This window comes from Micropterus dolomieu, linkage group LG17, assembly GCF_021292245.1.
Source record: "Micropterus dolomieu isolate WLL.071019.BEF.003 ecotype Adirondacks linkage group LG17, ASM2129224v1, whole genome shotgun sequence".
Classification (NCBI taxonomy): Eukaryota; Metazoa; Chordata; class Actinopteri; order Centrarchiformes; family Centrarchidae; genus Micropterus; species Micropterus dolomieu.
Window position 1 is genome coordinate 24752432 of NC_060166.1, and position 19523 is coordinate 24771954.

A 19523-nucleotide genomic window follows, 5' to 3' on the forward strand; every position below is an offset into this window, starting at 1 on the left:
ATGTTTTGGGATTTTCAGTAAACAAACACTGAGGTTTGAGATTTACAGAGGTGTATGATGTGTGTTTGGAGAGAAAAAGAAATCAAACTCTTATTTCCAGTTTATTGCAATCCACGACCTGGACAAAGCAGGGAATTCACATCAATTTGCAGTCTGTCTGTGCTTTGCAACTTTAAAATACAAAATGTGGTAAAGAATCCAGCCTTCTTGCTTAAAAAGAAGCACCCTGTTAGTTTGAGATTTTACAAATATAAAGGATTTGAGGACAAAGAACTATGATACTTTGTAAACGCTAGATCCTGTTCCTCTCTTCCAGTATGTTTACTTGTCAGAAATGGAAAAACTGAATGCCTGAATTTGAATTACAAACAGTGCTGCCAACACTGTCAAAGGACGTCTGGAAGACCTGCTGCAGTCAAGGAACAACATTATCGTAAGCATTGACTTCTAAATATAACAATGCTGTTCCTCTGTAAACTCCATTTTGTATGCAGAAGTTAAAACCCCAAATCCTGCTTAGTTTGACTAAATGAAGTTTACAGAAATGTCCTCGATATTCTTGTATTCAATTATTCATCATCCATTCAATCACAGGAAACGTTCAAAACGTCCAGTTTTAAGATCGTGTGTTGATAGAAATGTAAAACTTCACAAAAGGCTTAAGACTGATCATATTAATCAGGTAATTCCAGTTTCATTTCACCCTTTACACTACTGCTTTACTGTAAAAACAGCCTGCAAATCCACAGCAACACTGACTGAATATAGTTAAGTGATAACACCAAATTAAATTTATGTTAAACTTATACAACTCTGCATCTGTAAACCCAGCAATAGACTGCTGCTTCCTATCTTAAAACACACAGAGGTGATTTGTTCAATGGCTTTGTGAGGATCCATAGTGCAACAAACTCCAACTTTGCTGCCAGGCTGCTTACCCTGTAATTGAATGAAAAAGAAAAACCCAAATTTAGAAAACACTTCTCAGTTTCTACCAGAAGTCAAACTTTGGGATTACATGTGAATCAGTTTACTCTTGGGTGAACTCTTTGGAAGTCCACTGCACTGGAATGATCACACAGCTCTTTCTTTAAAAACTGCGAGGCACAGAAATTGTACAAACAAGGTAAGGAGGTTATATCAAGGTCAAAAAACAAAAATTAAATAAAATTGTATTTACACATCGAGTTAGTCATGTGGTCTGACCAGTGTTTTAGTGTTGTTCAAAAAGCGGTCCATGACAAAAATAAAACTCCCATTACAAGGTTTCACACCTCTGGATCAAGTTCATGGCTGTGAGAATGCTATGTGGGGTGTTTGACGAGGGAGATGAGCAATGCTAAATGGTTGCAGAAAAAACATGTCCATGAATTCAGAGGACTGTAGTCTCTCAAAATAAACCACGGTTCACGTGACAAAAGTTACAAACTTTGTACTTTTTGCCTCAACTTATCGTAGGTCATCTGTCCACAAGTTCCACAAATGGACCATTAATGCATAATGTCGGCCTTTGGCATATTCCTCTTTGCAATAGAAATCCTGCGCTTGTCTTCATTTGTCTTCTTTTCACCCAAGTGCAATTGCATAAAGACACTTGGATCATGGCGTGGATCATGAAAAAAGTAACCAAACTCTTCTGATCCTTCCACTGTCAGTCTCAGTTTGTGTTTTCTCTTCCACCATCAGGACATGGACTAATGTTCTACTGCTGTTCTACTTCTCAAGGTGTCTCTGGGAGCATATTGCTGAAGATGTCTATGAGGTTGTCCAGTCCCCACAGGTAGCCGTCCTCCCTGTTGCCCTCCACCCAGGGAGTCCTGTGGTCCAGGGTCCGGGGGGCCGGCAGGGGAACCGTCTTCCCAAAGTCGATCATCCACACTCTGGCCTTCCCCGAGGAATCGTGCACAAACAGCAGAGAGCTGCCCACGACCTGCGATGGAGAAACCGGTGAGACGGGTGAGATTAGGTGCGTGAGCAATTCAACACAGGAGCAAATGACGGGATGATATCACATATCTTCAACTCAGCCAACAGGTTTGTTTACAAATCATTTTTTTGCGTGTGTCTCACCTCATGTGACTTGAAGAACTGTGACTGCTCAAGGACTGATCGGAGTTCCGCCAATCGCTGCAGATAGAGCTTCTAAGAAAAAGAGAAAAATTAAGATTTAGCAAAATGAACTTCTTTCCTACTTAACTCAGTCAAAAGTGTTATATACGTTGTTAATGCTGCTAGTCAATACATCAGAAAACAACGCTGTCTGTACAGTAAATATGAAACTACCACCAGCAGCCGGCTAATTTAGCTTAGCATAAAAAAACTGGAAATGGTAAAACTGTTAGCCTGGCTCGGTCAGTAATAAAAACTTACTAACCAACACCTCTAAAGCTCACTAATTAACAATTAGCTGTTATGGGGGGGTTATGTGCCTAACTACTTCTTGGGAGTTGCTAGGCAACCAGCGGAGACTCCAGGAAATGACTCGTTCCTTATCAAACAAACAAGATCGCTGTTAATTAGTCAGTTTTAAAAGGTGCTGATAAGTGTTTTTCTTATTACTTATTATTTGGACAAAGTTAAGCTAGTGGTTTCCACCTGTCTTTATGCTAAGCTAAGCTATCTAGCTTCTGCTGGTACCTTCATGTTTACTGTACAGGCATGTGAGTAGAATCAATCTTTTCATCTAACACTCGGCAAGAAAGCAAATAAGCATATTTCTCAGAATGTCCAAAAAAAAAAAACTATGCTGTTTTGCATTTACAAAAAACTAGCAGTGAACTAGCAACTTACCAGAATCTGAGTGTTGCCATCTACAAAGTCCACCAAGGCCCGCATCACCTGCTCCCTGTGCTTTGTCTTCTTAAAATTGGTGTTACAAGTTCCATCAGCTTTCTGGAGAAAAAAGAAAACATAAGACGTCTTGTTCCTCTCTCCATGTATAGATTTTTTCATTCTTGCCTGAGTAACCTGATAACCAGCCCTGGATTAAATCTGGAAAGAACAAACATCCCTTTTTGGCTGCAGATCCAGCCAAAAACTTCTGTTTTCCGTTTTCACTCCAGCATGTGTGGTCCATCCAGCATGTGTGGTCCATCCAGTGAATAGACTGATAATATATATTTACTCCCAATGATTGGTTTACTGCTTGTAGAAACAGTTTGTTTCCTCACTAGCACTGAACACTACAGCAAGCCATGCTCATAGAGCTGGGAGTACAGGATGACCTCTGACCTTAATGCCTTCGATGCGGAAGCCCAGGGTGGCTGTGGAGCTGAGTGTCTCCCTCCACTGCATGTATCTGGGTTTGAGGACTCCCTGCTGGGCCTTCTCCTGCTCGGTGGGGGCCCCGGGGTCCACTGCGACCATCTTCTCATACATGTCCTTCCGCAAACGTGGACGCTCTCTGGCTTTTATCAGCTCCTCCTCCAAGTACGTCCTGAAAAGAAAAAGCTTGATATTTTATTTTTATGTCTTACTGTGCTCTTTTTAATCATGTGAAGCACTTTGTTGACCATAAAAACAGCCATTATTATTATTATATAAACACGATAAGAGAGGTGGAGAACTGGTGGGAGTAAACTGTATTATGGCTTATATGTGTATAAAGGTTGATTTTCAAGGCTCACTGTATCTCCCAAAAGCAATAAAATAAGCTCTGATAAAATGGTCTGTGCTGTAAATATGATCTTGGAAAATGTCTCCCACACATTAACGCTCTCTTCATCCGTGGCTCATCCCTATTCTTACCTGCTGCCCATCTTACAGTCCATGATGGAGGGTGAGTCAAACTCAGCCAGCAGGTCATCCATCAGGTTATAGTCCTGCTCATCTCTCTGTACTACACCATAATAACCTGGCACATAGGGCTGCAGAGTGTCCTTCATCAGCTTCTGTAGGCATTGCTGCTCACACTCACAGTATCGCTTCAACAAGCGTCCGTACTCCCCAGCCTGGAAGTTACCTTGGAGGAGGAGACAGACACAATGAAGATTAAAGACTGAAGATAAAATAATGCACACGTAGGGAGAGTGTAGTAAACTGTATACTCATGTATACCTGCATGGCCAGCTAGCTGCACCCATGGGTAACGTTTCTTGAAGGACACGACAAAGGGGGACCAGTGAACCATGGTCTTCAATTTGTGCCAGGACTTATTCTGGAAAAAGAAAAACGGCAAACAACGTCATCCTCTTGCTACAAAAAGGCAGGGTTCACAAGTCAAATGACAAATCTGAAACTCTGAGTCATCAGTACGAGGGATTCTGCTCAAACAAAGCACTGAGCTAAATACCAGCCAATAGACTAATTATTCATTAAAGGAAAACACACCCTGTAGTGCACACATACGGTCACACACACCTCAGTAGACATTGGACATATCCTCCCCTTTAGCCAAGGCCAGGTGCACAATGTACGTGACACAAAGCCCATTCATAAAACATTTACCAAAGCCACCAGGGTGGTGTCGTAAAACAGAACCTCACTGTGTGTGTGTGTGTGTGTGTGTGTGTGTGTGTGTGTGTGTGTGTGTGTGTGTGTGTGTGTGTGTGTGTGTGTGTGCGCGTAATGGTTATCTGCGTTGGGAAACACCAGAGCAAGGACAGTGTGCAACAGGGGCTTTGACGCAAGCAATCTGAGGGGAACATGTCAATAATGTTAATAGATTAGAATGTGTGTGGGAAATCACAACAAACCCACAGCCAGTTTAGGATGGGAATGTGTGTGTGTGTGTTACATTGCAGTAGATATTACTGAGAGGCAAACAGCATATTGAATACTCTTGGCTCCTTCTCAATTTGGAGTCTTTCTAATCATTCCTACAATGCTTTTTATGTGTACCACCTGATAAAAAAAACGGAATGAGAAAATGGGGTGTGACAGATGCAAAAAGAGGTTAATGTGAGTAATAAAATGTAGGGACAAGAGGCTGTAATATAATAAAACTAAACTTTTTACAACACGCCTGTGAATGCCTGTGCTTCTCCCTGCCCTGCAGGGCCTATCTCTGCCATGTTTACATGTCAGCCTGTCTCTGCTCTCATCACAGGCATTCTTTCCACAGCTGCTCTGTTGAAACCCTGTCACAATAAAACAGGCTTGATGCGGGAATACACACACACACACACACACACACACACACACACACAGTCTTAATGGAGGAATTTTCATTTTCCACTACAGTTAGAAAAAGAGCATTAATGAGATCTACATTTTGGATGAACCCTCTATTTCAGCTTTTATTGAATAGTTTGTCTTGTGGATAAAGAGGTTTCTAATCCATCATAACTTAACATAAAGGATATTGTAGGTTTTATGTGCCTCAATATTTGAAAACATTACCTCTTGAAAACTGTACAACACAATGTACACAAAAGTGCAAGTGATTCTGTTTCACAGCCATCATTAATAACACACATTTTTACAAATGTGACTACAGTCCTGAATTTTTGATTTTGAAATGAAGAAGGGAAACAACAGCTGTGTGCTCGTGTTAGCTCCTCGTGATGGGAAACCTTGTACAACAGCTTTGTGCACTGTCGGACAGCTGGTCAATGTCAGGATTTCAAGGAGAGACAAGAGGGAGAGAAAATGAGAGTGAGTACTAACCACCTGTGACCTGAGCCTTCAACAGATTAACCCCGACATAACCTCTGCCGTCTCAAGGCAAAGACGGGTGATGAAAACACGTGAACACCAACAGTATTTCATCAAATTTACAACATGGAAGCAGATATTTTCAACATGAGATCATTGTGTCCCACTCGCTTTGACGTTTCACTAATCAAACCAGAAGCAATACTTGTGACCCGTGCGTGTGCTTCGAAGGACTTGCAAATCTATCTGCAATGTGCCAGGGACAATAATTTGTGAAATAGGGCGATGCCATGTTTCACAAGTCCCTTTCGTGAAGCGGCTCTACATCAAATTCAGCACGTTTTCTATAATAAGCAGCACCATTTCTGGGTATGCTATTTTCCTTCCACAATTTCCCTCAGACATTACTGGCTAATTCTGGCCTTATTAGGGTAAAGACTACCATGTGCCTTTTCTGATTTCATCAGTACCTTTTAGGGCTGCACAATGTATCGTTTCAGCATAGTCATCGCAATGTGCTCATGCATAATACTCATATCGCAGGATGTGCCATGTCAATCAAGTCAAATTAACTCGCCTCCAACATAACACCTCATTCTTTTTGCTGCTCCATACAAAAGAAAAACTTGCACAATTCTCATTTTCCATGACTAATCTACAAGAGAATTCTGTCTAATGTAAAAATATTTAAGGATTCTTGCATAAACAGAGTTTGCTGAGTGATAAGCAGGTTCTGCATGCACAGCAAACCGCCAATCACAATACTGTTCTTGATCAGTTTATCAAACAACTTTTTCTGTGCATTTTTCTACCTACTAGTTTACCCCAATAAATCTAAGATGCTTAATTCTTTGATCATATCAAAGGCAACCTTGACTTTAAACCATTGAGAGGCTGAAAATACTCTTGAGGGGGAACAAAACACTAAACATTTCCTAGAGTTTCCAGTATGTATCCTCTTTTCCGTGTATTCAGAGCGGAAAAATATCAGATGAAGAAAAACCCCCCCCCCACACACACAACTTTAAACCACAACAAGCCACCCACCTTTCAGACACTCCACCAGTCGGTACAGTAAAACTGTCGCCAGCAGTTGGTCTCGAAAGTGCTGCTGTAAGGGATTATTATGAACCAGTTATGTAAAGCTCATAACACAAGAGTGTAAAAGACTGCATGAGGACTCCACTCTCCTCACCTTCTCCTCTGAATAGAGGAGACAATATACATGCATGTACTGTATATTTACCAAGGGGTCATTTTATAGTTTATCCATCAGTTCTGTTAAAGTAACAGGATCATACTAGACATTTAAGATAATATCTGAGCAGAAACATTGTCTAGCCTTGATCAGTGTATTTGAATTTGAGGTGCACGTCTGTCTTTCAGAGTTTGTTTGATTACACGCAAATATCAGTCAACTTCATATTAAGTCAGATCACATTACATTATAAATGTTCTGTGGTTATGTGAAACTGCCAAATATTGATGTTTCCTTCCTGCTGGAACAACATACTGTAGTTACTGTAAACAGACAAACCGTTTACAGTGTAGTACGAAAATAAACTCCTGAGATAATAGTATCAGTTTGTGGACAAAACACAAACTGTGTTTACCCATCAGACCACAGTAACCTCAGTTTCTTTTCATTCAGCTATTATTAGCTTAATTCGTCCTCATCTGACAGAGGCCGCAGTGACGGATGAAAGTCGGGGGGTGGGGGGCTGACAGGAGAGGAAGGTGAAGCGGACACCCAAATCTCAAAGCTCTCTTCTTTCACTTCTCTTACTCACATGACATCAGGCTCTCTCTCTAATTGCTTCAAGCTGACAGCTTAATGCGTTTCCCTCTGGGGTCAAATGTATCTGACTAAAATTACCAGTCACAGCCGCAGCTAATGCTGCTAATGTTCTGCTGGATACGGAGGTGTTTTTCAAAAATGACAAATGCAGAGAATCCCTACAGATAATATGTAAAAAAGACTGGACTTTCATTTCAAACTGAGAAAAATAGTGCTGCCTCCTCCTGCCTCTCCATCCCACACATCCAAGCTTTTTAAACACTGAAGTCACATTTCACCTCTCACAGTCCAACCTTCACCATCTCCGCTTTCTCTTATATAACTCACGAATATATAACAGAGGTTGTGTCAGCTTTCTTTGTTTTCCAAGCTTCCTCTTTATTCCACCAAGCTTTGATGCCGATGAATGTGCTCTGTCAACCTGCCTTTCTCAAATAAGTTTTTTTTTTGCCCCCCCAAAAAGTAAAGTCCCACTACTGTTCGTGGGTTGCAGGATAATGTCTCTCGATGCAGGTTATAAAGCAACACACCTGCACACACCCACACCTCTCGTGGTTCACATGATAAAAACAATAGTAGTACTCAAAGAAATAACACTGACCACAAGAATACGTGTGTACAGCCTCCCCCTTCCTCACCCAACACATAAGCCCCTTCACGCACACATAAAAATATTTTTAGAAGAGCTCTGGAGGAAAAAATAAGAATCACTGAACAAGTGATTTTGAAACCATTTAGAAAAGTATTTAGTTATCTGCTTAGTTTTCAATAACATCCATTACTTGAAGGTTATTTATTAAACTATTTACTTAGTTACTTGACAGCTAAACATAAATCCAGTGGAAACGACTTCTTCTAAGTTAGTTTTCATTATTCTTGGCAGGACAGAATAAACTCCACTATACTTGGAGGATGGGGTTATAGGCACAGTCCTCTGCAATTCATCTAATGTACAGCTTGTTCAGCTTGCAGGTCAGATGAAAAGGAAAAGACAACTACACTCAGTTGCCAGTTTATTAGCTAGCTAAAGCGAACACAGTCTAATACAACAGTCCTGCAATAAATCCTCCCTTCATGATGGACAATGGACAGTTTTTGATGAAACTGTTTTAGAATATATTTCTACCTTCAATTATAAGGGAGAGGTTGACAAAATCTTACAAACACTTCGACCCAGCATTAGTTTTAACTAGGTGTACTTAACTAATAAGCTGGAAACTGAGTGTGTTTGTTAAATGAAAGTAACAAAATTAAAGTCCTGAACCAGATCCTGCTGGTTTGCTTCTTAACCCAGATAGAGAGATCTTCACAGCTACACAGGACTAACTGCATCCTGTGTGCTAAACAGCCGTCACATAACAACAAAAAGAGACTGGGCTGCATTACATTTAAAATACCTAAACCTGTCAACCTGCATTTGATAAAAATCAACCTCATATCACGTTTCTAAACACGCGTGACGTTAGCAGATATATTCAGCAGTCCGAGGGATATGGTAGGCTGAATTTAAATCTGATAAATTTGCCACTTTCCATTTTTTACCTGGCAGACAGAGCAGTAGTGTAGGAGGAGGCAGGCGCTGACACAAGCGCACACGACCCCTGAGACACACCGGGAACGCAGCCAGTACAAAATACTCCGCACCATCAGCACAGGGTCTCCAAGGGCAAGCACAACCAGGGACGAGGGCCCCCCTGCCAACCTGAGATCTTTCCCAATCATCTATAACCTTCTTTAACCGAGACTAATGTTAGCTCCTAGCTAAAGCTCTGTCTTATTTCAGTTATTTAGCTTCAGTTAGTCTGTAAAGCCTTGCTGTAAACTGGCTTATGTTGCCTGGTAAATAATCCGGTGTTATAAGCTCACACATATTTCTCACAATGACCCCCTTCTTCTTCTCTAAGTCTCTTTTCCCAATTTACAATTTCTCTTGTTTCAACATCTTGTCACTGCTCCCGCCCTCTCTTAAAACTTTCTCAATACTTTGTATCTTCTTTGCTGTCATCAAGCATATCCACCTCCCCGCCAACAAAAAGCTGTCATTTCCTCTGTCTTTCTATAATCGGCCTGCTTGAACTAGCCCCCTTTCCTTTTACGTCCTCGCCCTAAATCATTCCTCCTCTCTCCCCGAAGGCATGAGCCTTCGCACAATGAGCCGGCTTCTCTTTCTCTTCAGTCTAATAACCTTTGTTCTTCTCCTCTCTCCCTCTCATCCCCTAATCCCCACAGGGCCTATCCTGAGCCCCACGCTGAGCCAATCTCCTGCCAGAGTCATGTCTGACTGGCAGCATGGGGGTAGGGACAACAGGCCTTCCCATACCCTCCCCGGTGATCTCCTTCTGCCTGCATGATGAATTCCTCTGTGCTATGTAACCTGCATGTTTGTGTGTGTGTGTGTGTGTGTGTGTGTGTGTGTGTGGATACTGAAGACAAAGCAGAACCTGTCAGACGACTCTTACCAGCTACTGGAGTGACTACATATGTACACACAACAGGGTGTACTGGTACTGTGGGAGCTCTTTTTTCAAACCTAGTTTTTATGAAACCACATCCCTTTCCCCTGACTCTTTAGTGTTCAAACAGCCCAGCTGTTGTGTGCCACTGAACGTACAGAATATGGCCCAGCTTTAAAATAACCATCTTCAGAAAAGAGACTTAAAATAAAATTACACAATGATAGCACTGGATATTATAGTACTATTTGTTTTCTCTGCAATGTTGATAATCGAGTAAACGTTTTTGTCATTTATCAAGGACAAACTCAAGATATGTGCTGGTTAAATCCTCTCCAATGTGAGGATTTGCTGCCGTTCACTCTTTTAGATCACTGTAAATCGAATATTTTTTGGATTTTAGACCCATGGTCAGACGAAACATTTCATGATGTTATATTTTTTAGTATTATTTATAGATGAACTCATTCATTGAAATTGATTATTCAATAATGAAAATATTTTTAAGTTGCAGTTGTTATTTTTAACTAAACCCAATGTCTTTTTATTTATTTTTTTATTTAGCTTAAGTAGTAAGAGAGCTATCTCATGTTCATAAAAGGCACACAGTTTATCTGAAAGGTGAGGTATCTCAAAAGGTATTTGGAAAACTTCCAGATCGTCCAATGTGTTTTTCAGTGGTGGAATGTAGCTGAGTAGATTTACTCAAGTACCACACTTAAGTACAAATTTGAGGTGTGTTTCCATTGCATGCTACTCTATACTAAATCAGAGGAAAATATTGTACTTTTTTAACTTGTTACTAGTCATTTCAATAGGTTTTCCACACAAAACACAATTCAATAAAATATATTGCATATTAAACTATCCTACTGTGTATAAAATGGTTACATTTAGCTCCATCTCAACCAAAGGCTCATCGTCAGTATTAATATAATAACATTCCAATAATAAACTACATGATAGTGTAACACTCACACGGTCTATGTTCTGCATTGAGCACTTTTACTTTCGATACAAGTACCTTTTGCTTATGTTACTTACATACTTTTACTTAAGTAACATTTTGAATGCAGGACTTTTGTATTTTCCCAGTCTGGTATTAGTACTTTTACTCTGAATACTCCCTCCACCACTGCATGTCATTCTAATTTGTAAAGTTAATGTTGAGTGTAGCTTTTTATTGTCATTGACATAATGTAACTGAGTTAAGTGGTGTTGATGATATTGTCTGTAAAAAATATTGTAGATTATAAATAGAAATGTGGATCTAAACAAAAAGAATAGACTTCTTTCTTTTGTATTTTTTGCTTTGTACCACGGGTTTTGTGTGTAAGTGCTGTGGGAGTGGTGTGTGGGACTTTGCATAATGGGTGCCACGGAAAACAAGTCTGCAATTGTGGCTCATGTGAATAAGCATGCATAAATAAGAGGAATCATCATCACGTGTAGGCTACGTGTTCAAAGTTTCAGTCTATGTTTTTTGTCTGACTCGACTAATTTTCCTCTTGTTTGCTGTTCCATTGTATGTCTCATGGTGTTTCGGGGCAAAATATTACGCTTTTGTGCAAGGCCCGAGTGTGGGGGGAGAAAGAGTGTGTCATATGGGAGGGGAGTCACCTGATAATAAGTTAAAATAATATAATATGCGCATTGCTGGCCGAGCAGACATTTGTAGGAATTCACATCAAACATTGAAATGTCAGGGACAGAGTAGATACTGTCTGTGTATGAAAAGGAGAGAGAGAGAGCAAGACATGGAGAGAAAAAAAGTCCCATATATGGCAATGATGTCGCATAGCAACTGGCTCTGCCTTCAGCCCAATTTTCCATGACACACACTTAACTCTGAATGAAAGACGGCATCGCTACAGGTGTGTGTGTCTCTGAGTATGCATGTTTGAGCAAGTATCTGCCCGTGTCACAGAGTGCAAAAAATGTACCCCGTTTGACTGGGAGCTGACAGGGTGGCCGCGGCCTTCTAAAGCCAATAACAAACACACAGCGTCTTCCTGTTAATTACTGTGCAGAGAACTAACACCAGAGCTTTTGCTCAACTACAAGAGGACAAAGACGCATGCCCATTAAACCCCAGCTATTATCAGAAACAACAGGCACATCTTGTTTGTTACAACGGCTCAAGTGCAACTCCTCAGTTTGCTCATTTCCCGGCTGTCTGTGTAATAGCCAGGAAATTACATTGTCCACTGACCTGCTGATTCGAATCATCATTACTGTAACTGGGAGCCAATCGTTGCTAAGTTTGCGGTGTGGAGAAATGTGACTAAAGACTGACTAAGATGTTTATGTTTGATTTATACTTTAGCTACACTGGTTGGACTAACATGACACTAAGGCAATGAAGCTGAGATTGTAGAATTGTGTATTTCTGTTAACATTTCTTGTTGACATGTGATTATATAATTATATATACACATATATATACACATATATACACACACACACACACACACACACACACACATACATACACACACAGCTTTCTCGTGTTAGTATTTTACATGTTTGTTTTATAGGCTAATTTATCATCTGGTCAAAGCACAACAATTGAAAATAAACCTTATGTGTAACATTTGCACAGTTATAGTGATGTTATTCAAAGTGTATTGTCCCTGCAGAAATAAATAAAGTATAAATGTGGTTAAAAGTGTTAAAGATGGGGCTGGGTAATGTCTTTCTCATTCTCTGGAAAAAGGAAAGAAAACACCAGACGAGGGTGGACCGTCTGCTGTGGAAAAATAACTGGGGGGGCTAGATCACTGATAAATAAATGAGTACAACTTCAAGCTGGTTTCTAAGTTATGGGCAGCGTAATATGAATGGCATGCTAACAGCTGAACATCTTTCAACATTCATGCTTGGTGACGTGGCCTGAGCAGAAAACCTGGACATACAGGATTCACACGCTGCTGAGAACAAAAGGTGGAGACAGTGATAAACCGTGTCCAGTGGAGACATCCTGTTTTTAAGACATGTCTCATGCCAAGCATTTGAATGGTACATCAAAGCCTCCTGACTCGGGTGGGGTGGGGGGACATCACAAATTCCTACTTGGAAACTTTAAAGGCGATCTCATGTCTGGAGGAGAGGAAAACCCTTATCCTCAGGGGCTAGTAAACTAACTTCTAGATTGCGCCGATAGTACATGTCTAATTGTTTATGAACTGTACAGCACTGAAGTGGTGACTGTAATGGGATGACACATCAGTCAAACATGCATTCAGACAGTGTTTTAAATGGTCCTACGTCTGAGCTTGTCAATATGTGATCGTGACCCAAGGGAGGAGAGGCACTCAGAAGTGGGGGTTGGAGATAAGAGCCAGTTTCCTCTTCTTTGGTTTAAATTTGTTACAGTGTGGTTTTATTGTCAGGGTGGTGTGAGTTCAACCATTAACGCTTTGAACCACATATATTTTCTTGTAATTTAAAACAAAACAGAGATCCACCAAAACCACGTGAGCCACACACTGTGTAACACAACAGCACTTCAAGGGTCATCATATCCTAGGAGTCAACCGCCTCAAAATATCAATGTGACAAATTTTGAACAGCTTTTACAAATCTAACCTTTGACATGCACTTCAGCCCGGTGACTTTGACCAACAGCAGTGTGACAAAGATGACATCTGGGAGCCCATATCTACTGACAGAGGCTGAGGTCACTGTCCAGAGTGTAAATATGGAAATAGACATGTGCTCTTCTGAGCTATCTGATAACTTGCAGGATATAAGTTCTTGACATGAGTACTGTCTGTGTGTATGGGTTTGTATGTAAACATCCATTATTTTCCATAGTTTTCCTCAAACCACTTATTTTGTGGCTGTGTAGTATTTTGGCCTGATCCTGATGCCAGGATTTGCTCAGGTGGGGAATGACCCTCCAGCACTTACTGTCAGCCATGATATATGTCCTATTGCACAATATTTTTGGTAGCCAAAGCAGTAGTCCTTTTATGATTTTTGTCCAGAGAAAAGTTGGTCATCATATCTAATCATCAAATCATAAATATAAACAAAACACAGCATGTGAGTGTTTATAGATACTGAAATGCATAGACAATGTTAACCAATGGCTTGTTGTGGACAAACAATTTAAAAGACACTCACCCCTGTCCCATCATCCGGGCTACACAGGGACCGGCTTGGAGACAGACTGGACTCGATGTCGCTGCCTGTGAAGTCGTCCTCGGACTCCTCGAAGGACGAGGCGGAGGACAGGCCGATGGAGGAGGAGTTGGAGAGCTTCCTCGGGGAGCGCATCAGCGCGGGGGACCCTCCGCAGCCGCTGTCCGAGCAGGGAGACTCGTCATCTGGGTGAGGGTCCAGGCACAACCCGGTGCTGAGGTCTGTTCGGACGGTCAGCAGGGCCGGTGTCCCCTGAGAGCGGGTCGGACTGGGGTCTCTGGTTATGATGAGTTTCGGTATGGTTCCCGGGAAGCTTTGGGCTCCTGGGGGGCCCTGATCAGAGTCCTTCTGGATCTCAGTTTCATCCGCGCAACAGTTGTCTTGGACACCGGTAGCTTTGGGCGCACAAGAAACTGTACAATAGTCAGATTTAGTCATGTTAGCCTCCGCGTAATCGTCCAGTATCGACAGTCCACTATCCAAACCTGGGGGCACGCTCGACAGAGTCCGCTCAGTGTCCCGGTCAGGGGTGAGCAGCGGGTCTGAACGCAGACTAGCCCCCGTTAATTCCCTGCCCGCAGACACAACACATTTTCCCCCTGGTGGCTGATCTTCCATGGCCCTCGTCGGGGGTTCCGAGGCATCGTCTTCTCGCCCGGGTTTCGGCTCCTCGCAGCCCGCACCGCTGACTTCTCCGGTACGCGTTTCCAAACGTGACGCATCGGATGAACCAGCCGCCGCCTGTCGGTTCACGGCGTGTTGGGTAACCTCGGCATGATCACCTAGGCCGGATGGTGTCTCAAAACAACCCGGGGATGCTCCCTGTTCCCGAACCGCCGACACAACCTCGTCCCGCGGCAACTTTCCTACTCTGTGATCGCGGCGCGTCGCTGTATCCGCGGCTCCGTTTCCGCAACCTAACTCCGCTTCTGTCTGGCTGGAGTCTCGCTTTCTCCTTCCCAAACACGACAGCACTTTGTTTTTCATCGGATTCCTGTTCAACTGGTCACTCCGCCGCACTTCTCCGCTAGTAAATCTGCGGATACGGAGCCGCGGGGCTGCCTCGCCTGCTTTCCATATCGCTCTGCTTCGGGTGGTGGCGGTGGTATGCGAGAGATTCGAACGAGTTTGGCCCATCCCGCATACCGTAGTAGTATTAACAGTGATCCAGACACACCCTCCGTGGTTGGGTTTGAAAATAATAATTCACACCACTTTAACCGTGACTCCTACAACGTAGCCATTAGTCACATAATCCCTTTATAAAGCCTGGGGAATCTTAAATTGCTCCATGCCTTTTTCCCACGTCGGAACTGCTCATATCTGTGGGAACAAACAGATGATGAATGATTTAGTAAACACACTGACTGCATGAGCAATATCATACTATAACAATACACCCTCCCTTACCTTCAAGTTTTTTAATCAGACTGATAATATAATCTTTAACAGCACACATAAAGCACCTGCACAGGTTCTCAATAGCCCCAGTAAACACTGGCTGTCATTAATCATGTAGGCCTACATGTGTCTGGCTCAAGAATGCCAATTAGTCTGTGATTTATCAGAGCTGAAATTCAGATCTTATTTCCTGGCAAAATAAAAGTGGCAGGGGAAATTAAAATACATTTCACTGGCAGTGAGATATTCGCAGGAACATTTGACAGCAGGAGCGATTTAAATCTTACAGTACAAACAATTGAGTGCAAAGAAATTCAAGGTTTCATGGGAGGTTCAGACACAGTTTCGCCAGAGTTAGTCAGTGTAATACTGCCCTCCTGTGACTGGACAACATAGCCTTGTCCATGTATTATCACTACAGTACCAAGTGTCACTACAGCATTTTCATATCTGTAAAATGTAGCCTAGTTTCAGTGGGCATAAAATATGGTCAACACAAAAAGCTGTCTGCTCACTAATGAGTACAACAAATCATTAACAAGTCCAATTTAAACTGTAGAAGACATGTTGACTCAAATACACAGACACTATCCTTTACTTCAGAACACTGCAACAAGGGGTTATTTTTATTATCGATTCAGCATAGACTTTCACTTATTTGTTAAAATCATTGATTAATTGTTGGGTAAAGAAGATGATATAGAAAATAGAAGAAATGTTTGATTAAACTAATTAGAATCAAGAATGAATGAGAAGAAAAAGGGACGGAAAAGATTTTACCCATGCATATTTTGTACAAAATAAAAAAATAAATAAAAAAATAAGAGATTTTTATCATAATTGTTTTGAATGTTCTACCTCAGATTTATTAAAGGGATCCAGTGTTTGGCATTAATGTTCTGACCATAAGGAACAGTTTAAAACCACAATTAACAGTCTGCTTTAAACTTGAAAGAAATAATGATGACATTTATCATAATATAGATGATATGAAATATTTTATTGTGATAACATTTTTGGCCATATCACCGAGCCCTAGCCTTAAGGTGATGTCATCAGGTGATGCTGCTTGTTTTGTTTGACCCACAGTCCAAAACCACAATATATTCAACATACAAATATATTATTTAAAAAAGTAAATCCTCACACTTAAGAAGCTGGAACCAGCAAATTCCTTTAACCCTTAATCAGTTATTAAACGTCTTGCAAAACACAGCGCATACAAACAGTATGTGGGTTTCAATTTCTATGTTTGGTCCTGATTGATGGTGAAAACTGGAAACCTTTAAGACACATTATACATTCCTCTATGCAGCCACATTCCAGCATTCACTTCACGTTTTCACATCAATATTTTACCATGTACAAATGTCACAGTATCACAAAATGTGAAATACCCCTATTTTAAAATACACATTCCAAGCATTTTACATTAGACACAGTGAGCTGCTGTTATTCACTGTCATTTAACGTTGGTGTCAGAAAGGAATGAGCACAGAAAGGAAATGAGACAGGAAGGATAACAATGGAAAGAACAGCTCATAGTGAACCCCACACACACACATTCGGGTACATTCTTGTGTAATCGCAATCATAAATAATCTTACATAATGACTCACATCAAGGTGAAGGATAAAGAACCTTCTGCCATGCGGACATTGAATTGATTATTTTAAAATTAAGTGTACGCACACACGCACCCATCCACACACAGTCAAACTGTGACACATGCTTTATGGGAAGATGATCAGCCCTTGGCAAATATATAAATCACTGATTAAATGACATTCATAGGAGTCATCCGTTATGAATATCTACTCTCTATTTCTGGCATCAGTAAGTAATCAGGAGGACACACTATGTAGGCCTAGTGGAAAACACTTAAAAAATATATACATTATCTCTAAAGAAAATAACAGCCACTCTGCAGGAATGGTAGGCTTAGTTATCACTGAGACATTTGTTTTGAGAGACAAACAATTAGAAAAGGGTTGCCTGATGAATTTCAGGTGGAAACTTTTTTTCCTATATGTGCAAATTTAGTGACATTTCAATCCTAGGTGGCAATATAGAGACGCAAAACAATACACAGAACTTCCTAAAGCTGACTTTAAACTGGCAAAAGACTAAAAAAATATACTAGATTTCTTTATTACTGTGATTTAAACACGAAACTGTGGCTTTGGAGGTAAAATCATAAAACAAATAGCCCAAACTTACCAGAGAGATCCTGAAGCAGCTGTTAAAAGCTGGCAGTGATGCGGAGGTTTAACTTTTACAGAAGGGTGGAAAGGGGATGTGCCTGCGGCTAACTGTTAAGCTGCAGTGTGCAGTGCTGTTGTTTGCAGTGTAGTATCAGCATGTGGTTAAAGTGAAGGAGGAAAAAGCTTGACAAAACAAGGGCGGGTCTAGTTAGCTAACGTGGCTCTGATACTTCAAAAAGTGACAGCACTAACTTTAGCTCATCTCAGATTAAATGATGTTAAAACACGAAGTTGTCCATAAATAAAGTATTGAGGAAGTGAGCGAAACAATTAGTAATTGAGCTAAATGTGAATGCCCAAATTACAAGCCGACAGTTTAACACTGTGTCTAGTCTAACACATCCTGAACATAGACGGCACGTGACATCAGAGTGGATTTATCAAGTGCTGCCTTCAAATGCTCCTTGAACTGTCCAAGCTTGGTCGGTTACGAAAGTGTTTTGAAATAAATAACGTTTTGAGGACATTGTAAATGAGCAATGTTTTATTTTTACTCTGTTAAAAATATAAACAAGGTACTGTTAAGACTGCTTGAATCAAATGTCAGCAAATGTTGCACTTTTGGGGGGAAAACTCCCCAAAATGTTAGTTTTAAAAAATAATCAAGTCACTTCAAGGAGTGTCAGAATGATGGAGCCCCAAACAGTTCAATAGCCTATTAAAATAAATAAATAAACGCCCAATTGTTTGTTAAATTGTTCAAAATATATAGGCCTACATACATTAATAATTTGTTTAATGCTATTGGATTTTGTAAAGAATAGTCTCATTATGAAATGTTATTTAATGACACTTGTTTTCATGATAACGGCATTTTATTTGAGTTCATTTTAATTTTAATTTCAAAATGCACTCTTTCAAAGTCTGTTTTTATATGGCATTTTCCCCAATGACACTTTTATCCCATGTCACATTTTACTTCATAATGTCACTCTTCATAGCAGTGGTGTTGTTACTAGTGTCACACTTTGCTGTTTTTTCAGGCTGGAACAGGTTTTTGGACCCAAACGCAGGACACAGGTACAGTTTCTGAGTATTTATTAAAGCTATCAAAACTTACGGCAGTGTCCAAAACAACAAACAATGGTAGTCCACAAACAAGGGTAATCCAAAACAAGCAACAAAAATAATGTCAATGGAACAGAAACCAAACTCCAAAACAATCCAACAGGTAACACTCCAACAAGCAACAGGGATCAGGAACAGACAGATAACAGGCAGACACACGGCGAGAAGATATACAACGAACCAGCAACAGCAGACGGACACAGGCAGGCAGAGAGACAGCAGGGGAAAACAGACAGACACTAACAGGTTGCAAAACACAAGGCAAGAATCCAACTGGAGCCCAAAACAGACAAGACAGACCAAATAACTGAAAAACACAGGCAACTCCACAAAACAGAACGGACTAAGATAACTGATCAGAACAGAAGAAGATAACACAGAAAGATCATAAACAGATGAACAACTAATCAGGCAAAGATCACAATTGACACTACGCAACAGGCAGACAGAAACCAAGCATGAAACAAACAACAGATAATAACAGAAAGAGACAGGAACTAAGGCAGGCACGGATCAAAACCAAACTAGACAGGAAACAGACTAAACGGCACTAAAGGCACGGCATAGACTACTAACTAATACAGATGGACTATCACATAACATGGAAAACAGACTGAAACAAGAAAACACAGGAACTAAGACACAGAACTAAAACACAGGACTAAGAAGTAAGAGAAGAAAACAGAATGAGAACTAACACAACAATCCTCACAAGAATAAACAAGTTGAAACAGTAGAACTCAAGAGATGGAACCAAAACACAGACTAAATAACAGATACCGAACAGACCAATAAATA

General features: G+C 40.8%; 1 protein-coding gene across 1 annotated transcript; it reads right to left on the reverse strand.

The window, feature by feature from the left end:
* Positions 1–88: 88 nt before the first annotated feature.
* itpkcb (inositol-trisphosphate 3-kinase Cb) lies at positions 89–18005 on the reverse strand. Its single transcript, XM_046073358.1, has 8 exons — positions 17614–18005; positions 13975–15315; positions 4057–4156; positions 3748–3961; positions 3232–3436; positions 2791–2892; positions 2071–2142; positions 89–1930 (listed from the first exon to the last, which is right to left on the reverse strand). The coding sequence occupies exons 2-8, from the start codon at positions 15127–15129 to the stop codon at positions 1721–1723; spliced, it is 2058 nt and encodes a 685-aa protein (XP_045929314.1). The 5' UTR covers positions 15130–15315; positions 17614–18005; the 3' UTR covers positions 89–1720.
* Positions 18006–19523: the final 1518 nt, after the last annotated feature.

Bases quoted from the DNA above. Each gene is read 5' to 3' on its own strand.
- itpkcb (XM_046073358.1), bottom strand. From the start codon at position 15,129: ATGGGCCAAACTCGTTCGAATCTCTCGCATACCACCGCCACCACCCGA. The intron at 4,157-13,974 runs GTGAGTGTCTTT...TTCTTTTTCCAG, and splicing joins GCCCGGATGATGGGACAGGG to AATAAGTCCTGGCACAAATT. The intron at 2,143-2,790 runs GTAAGTTGCTAG...TCTTTTTCTTAG, and splicing joins ATGGCAACACTCAGATTCTG to AAGCTCTATCTGCAGCGATT.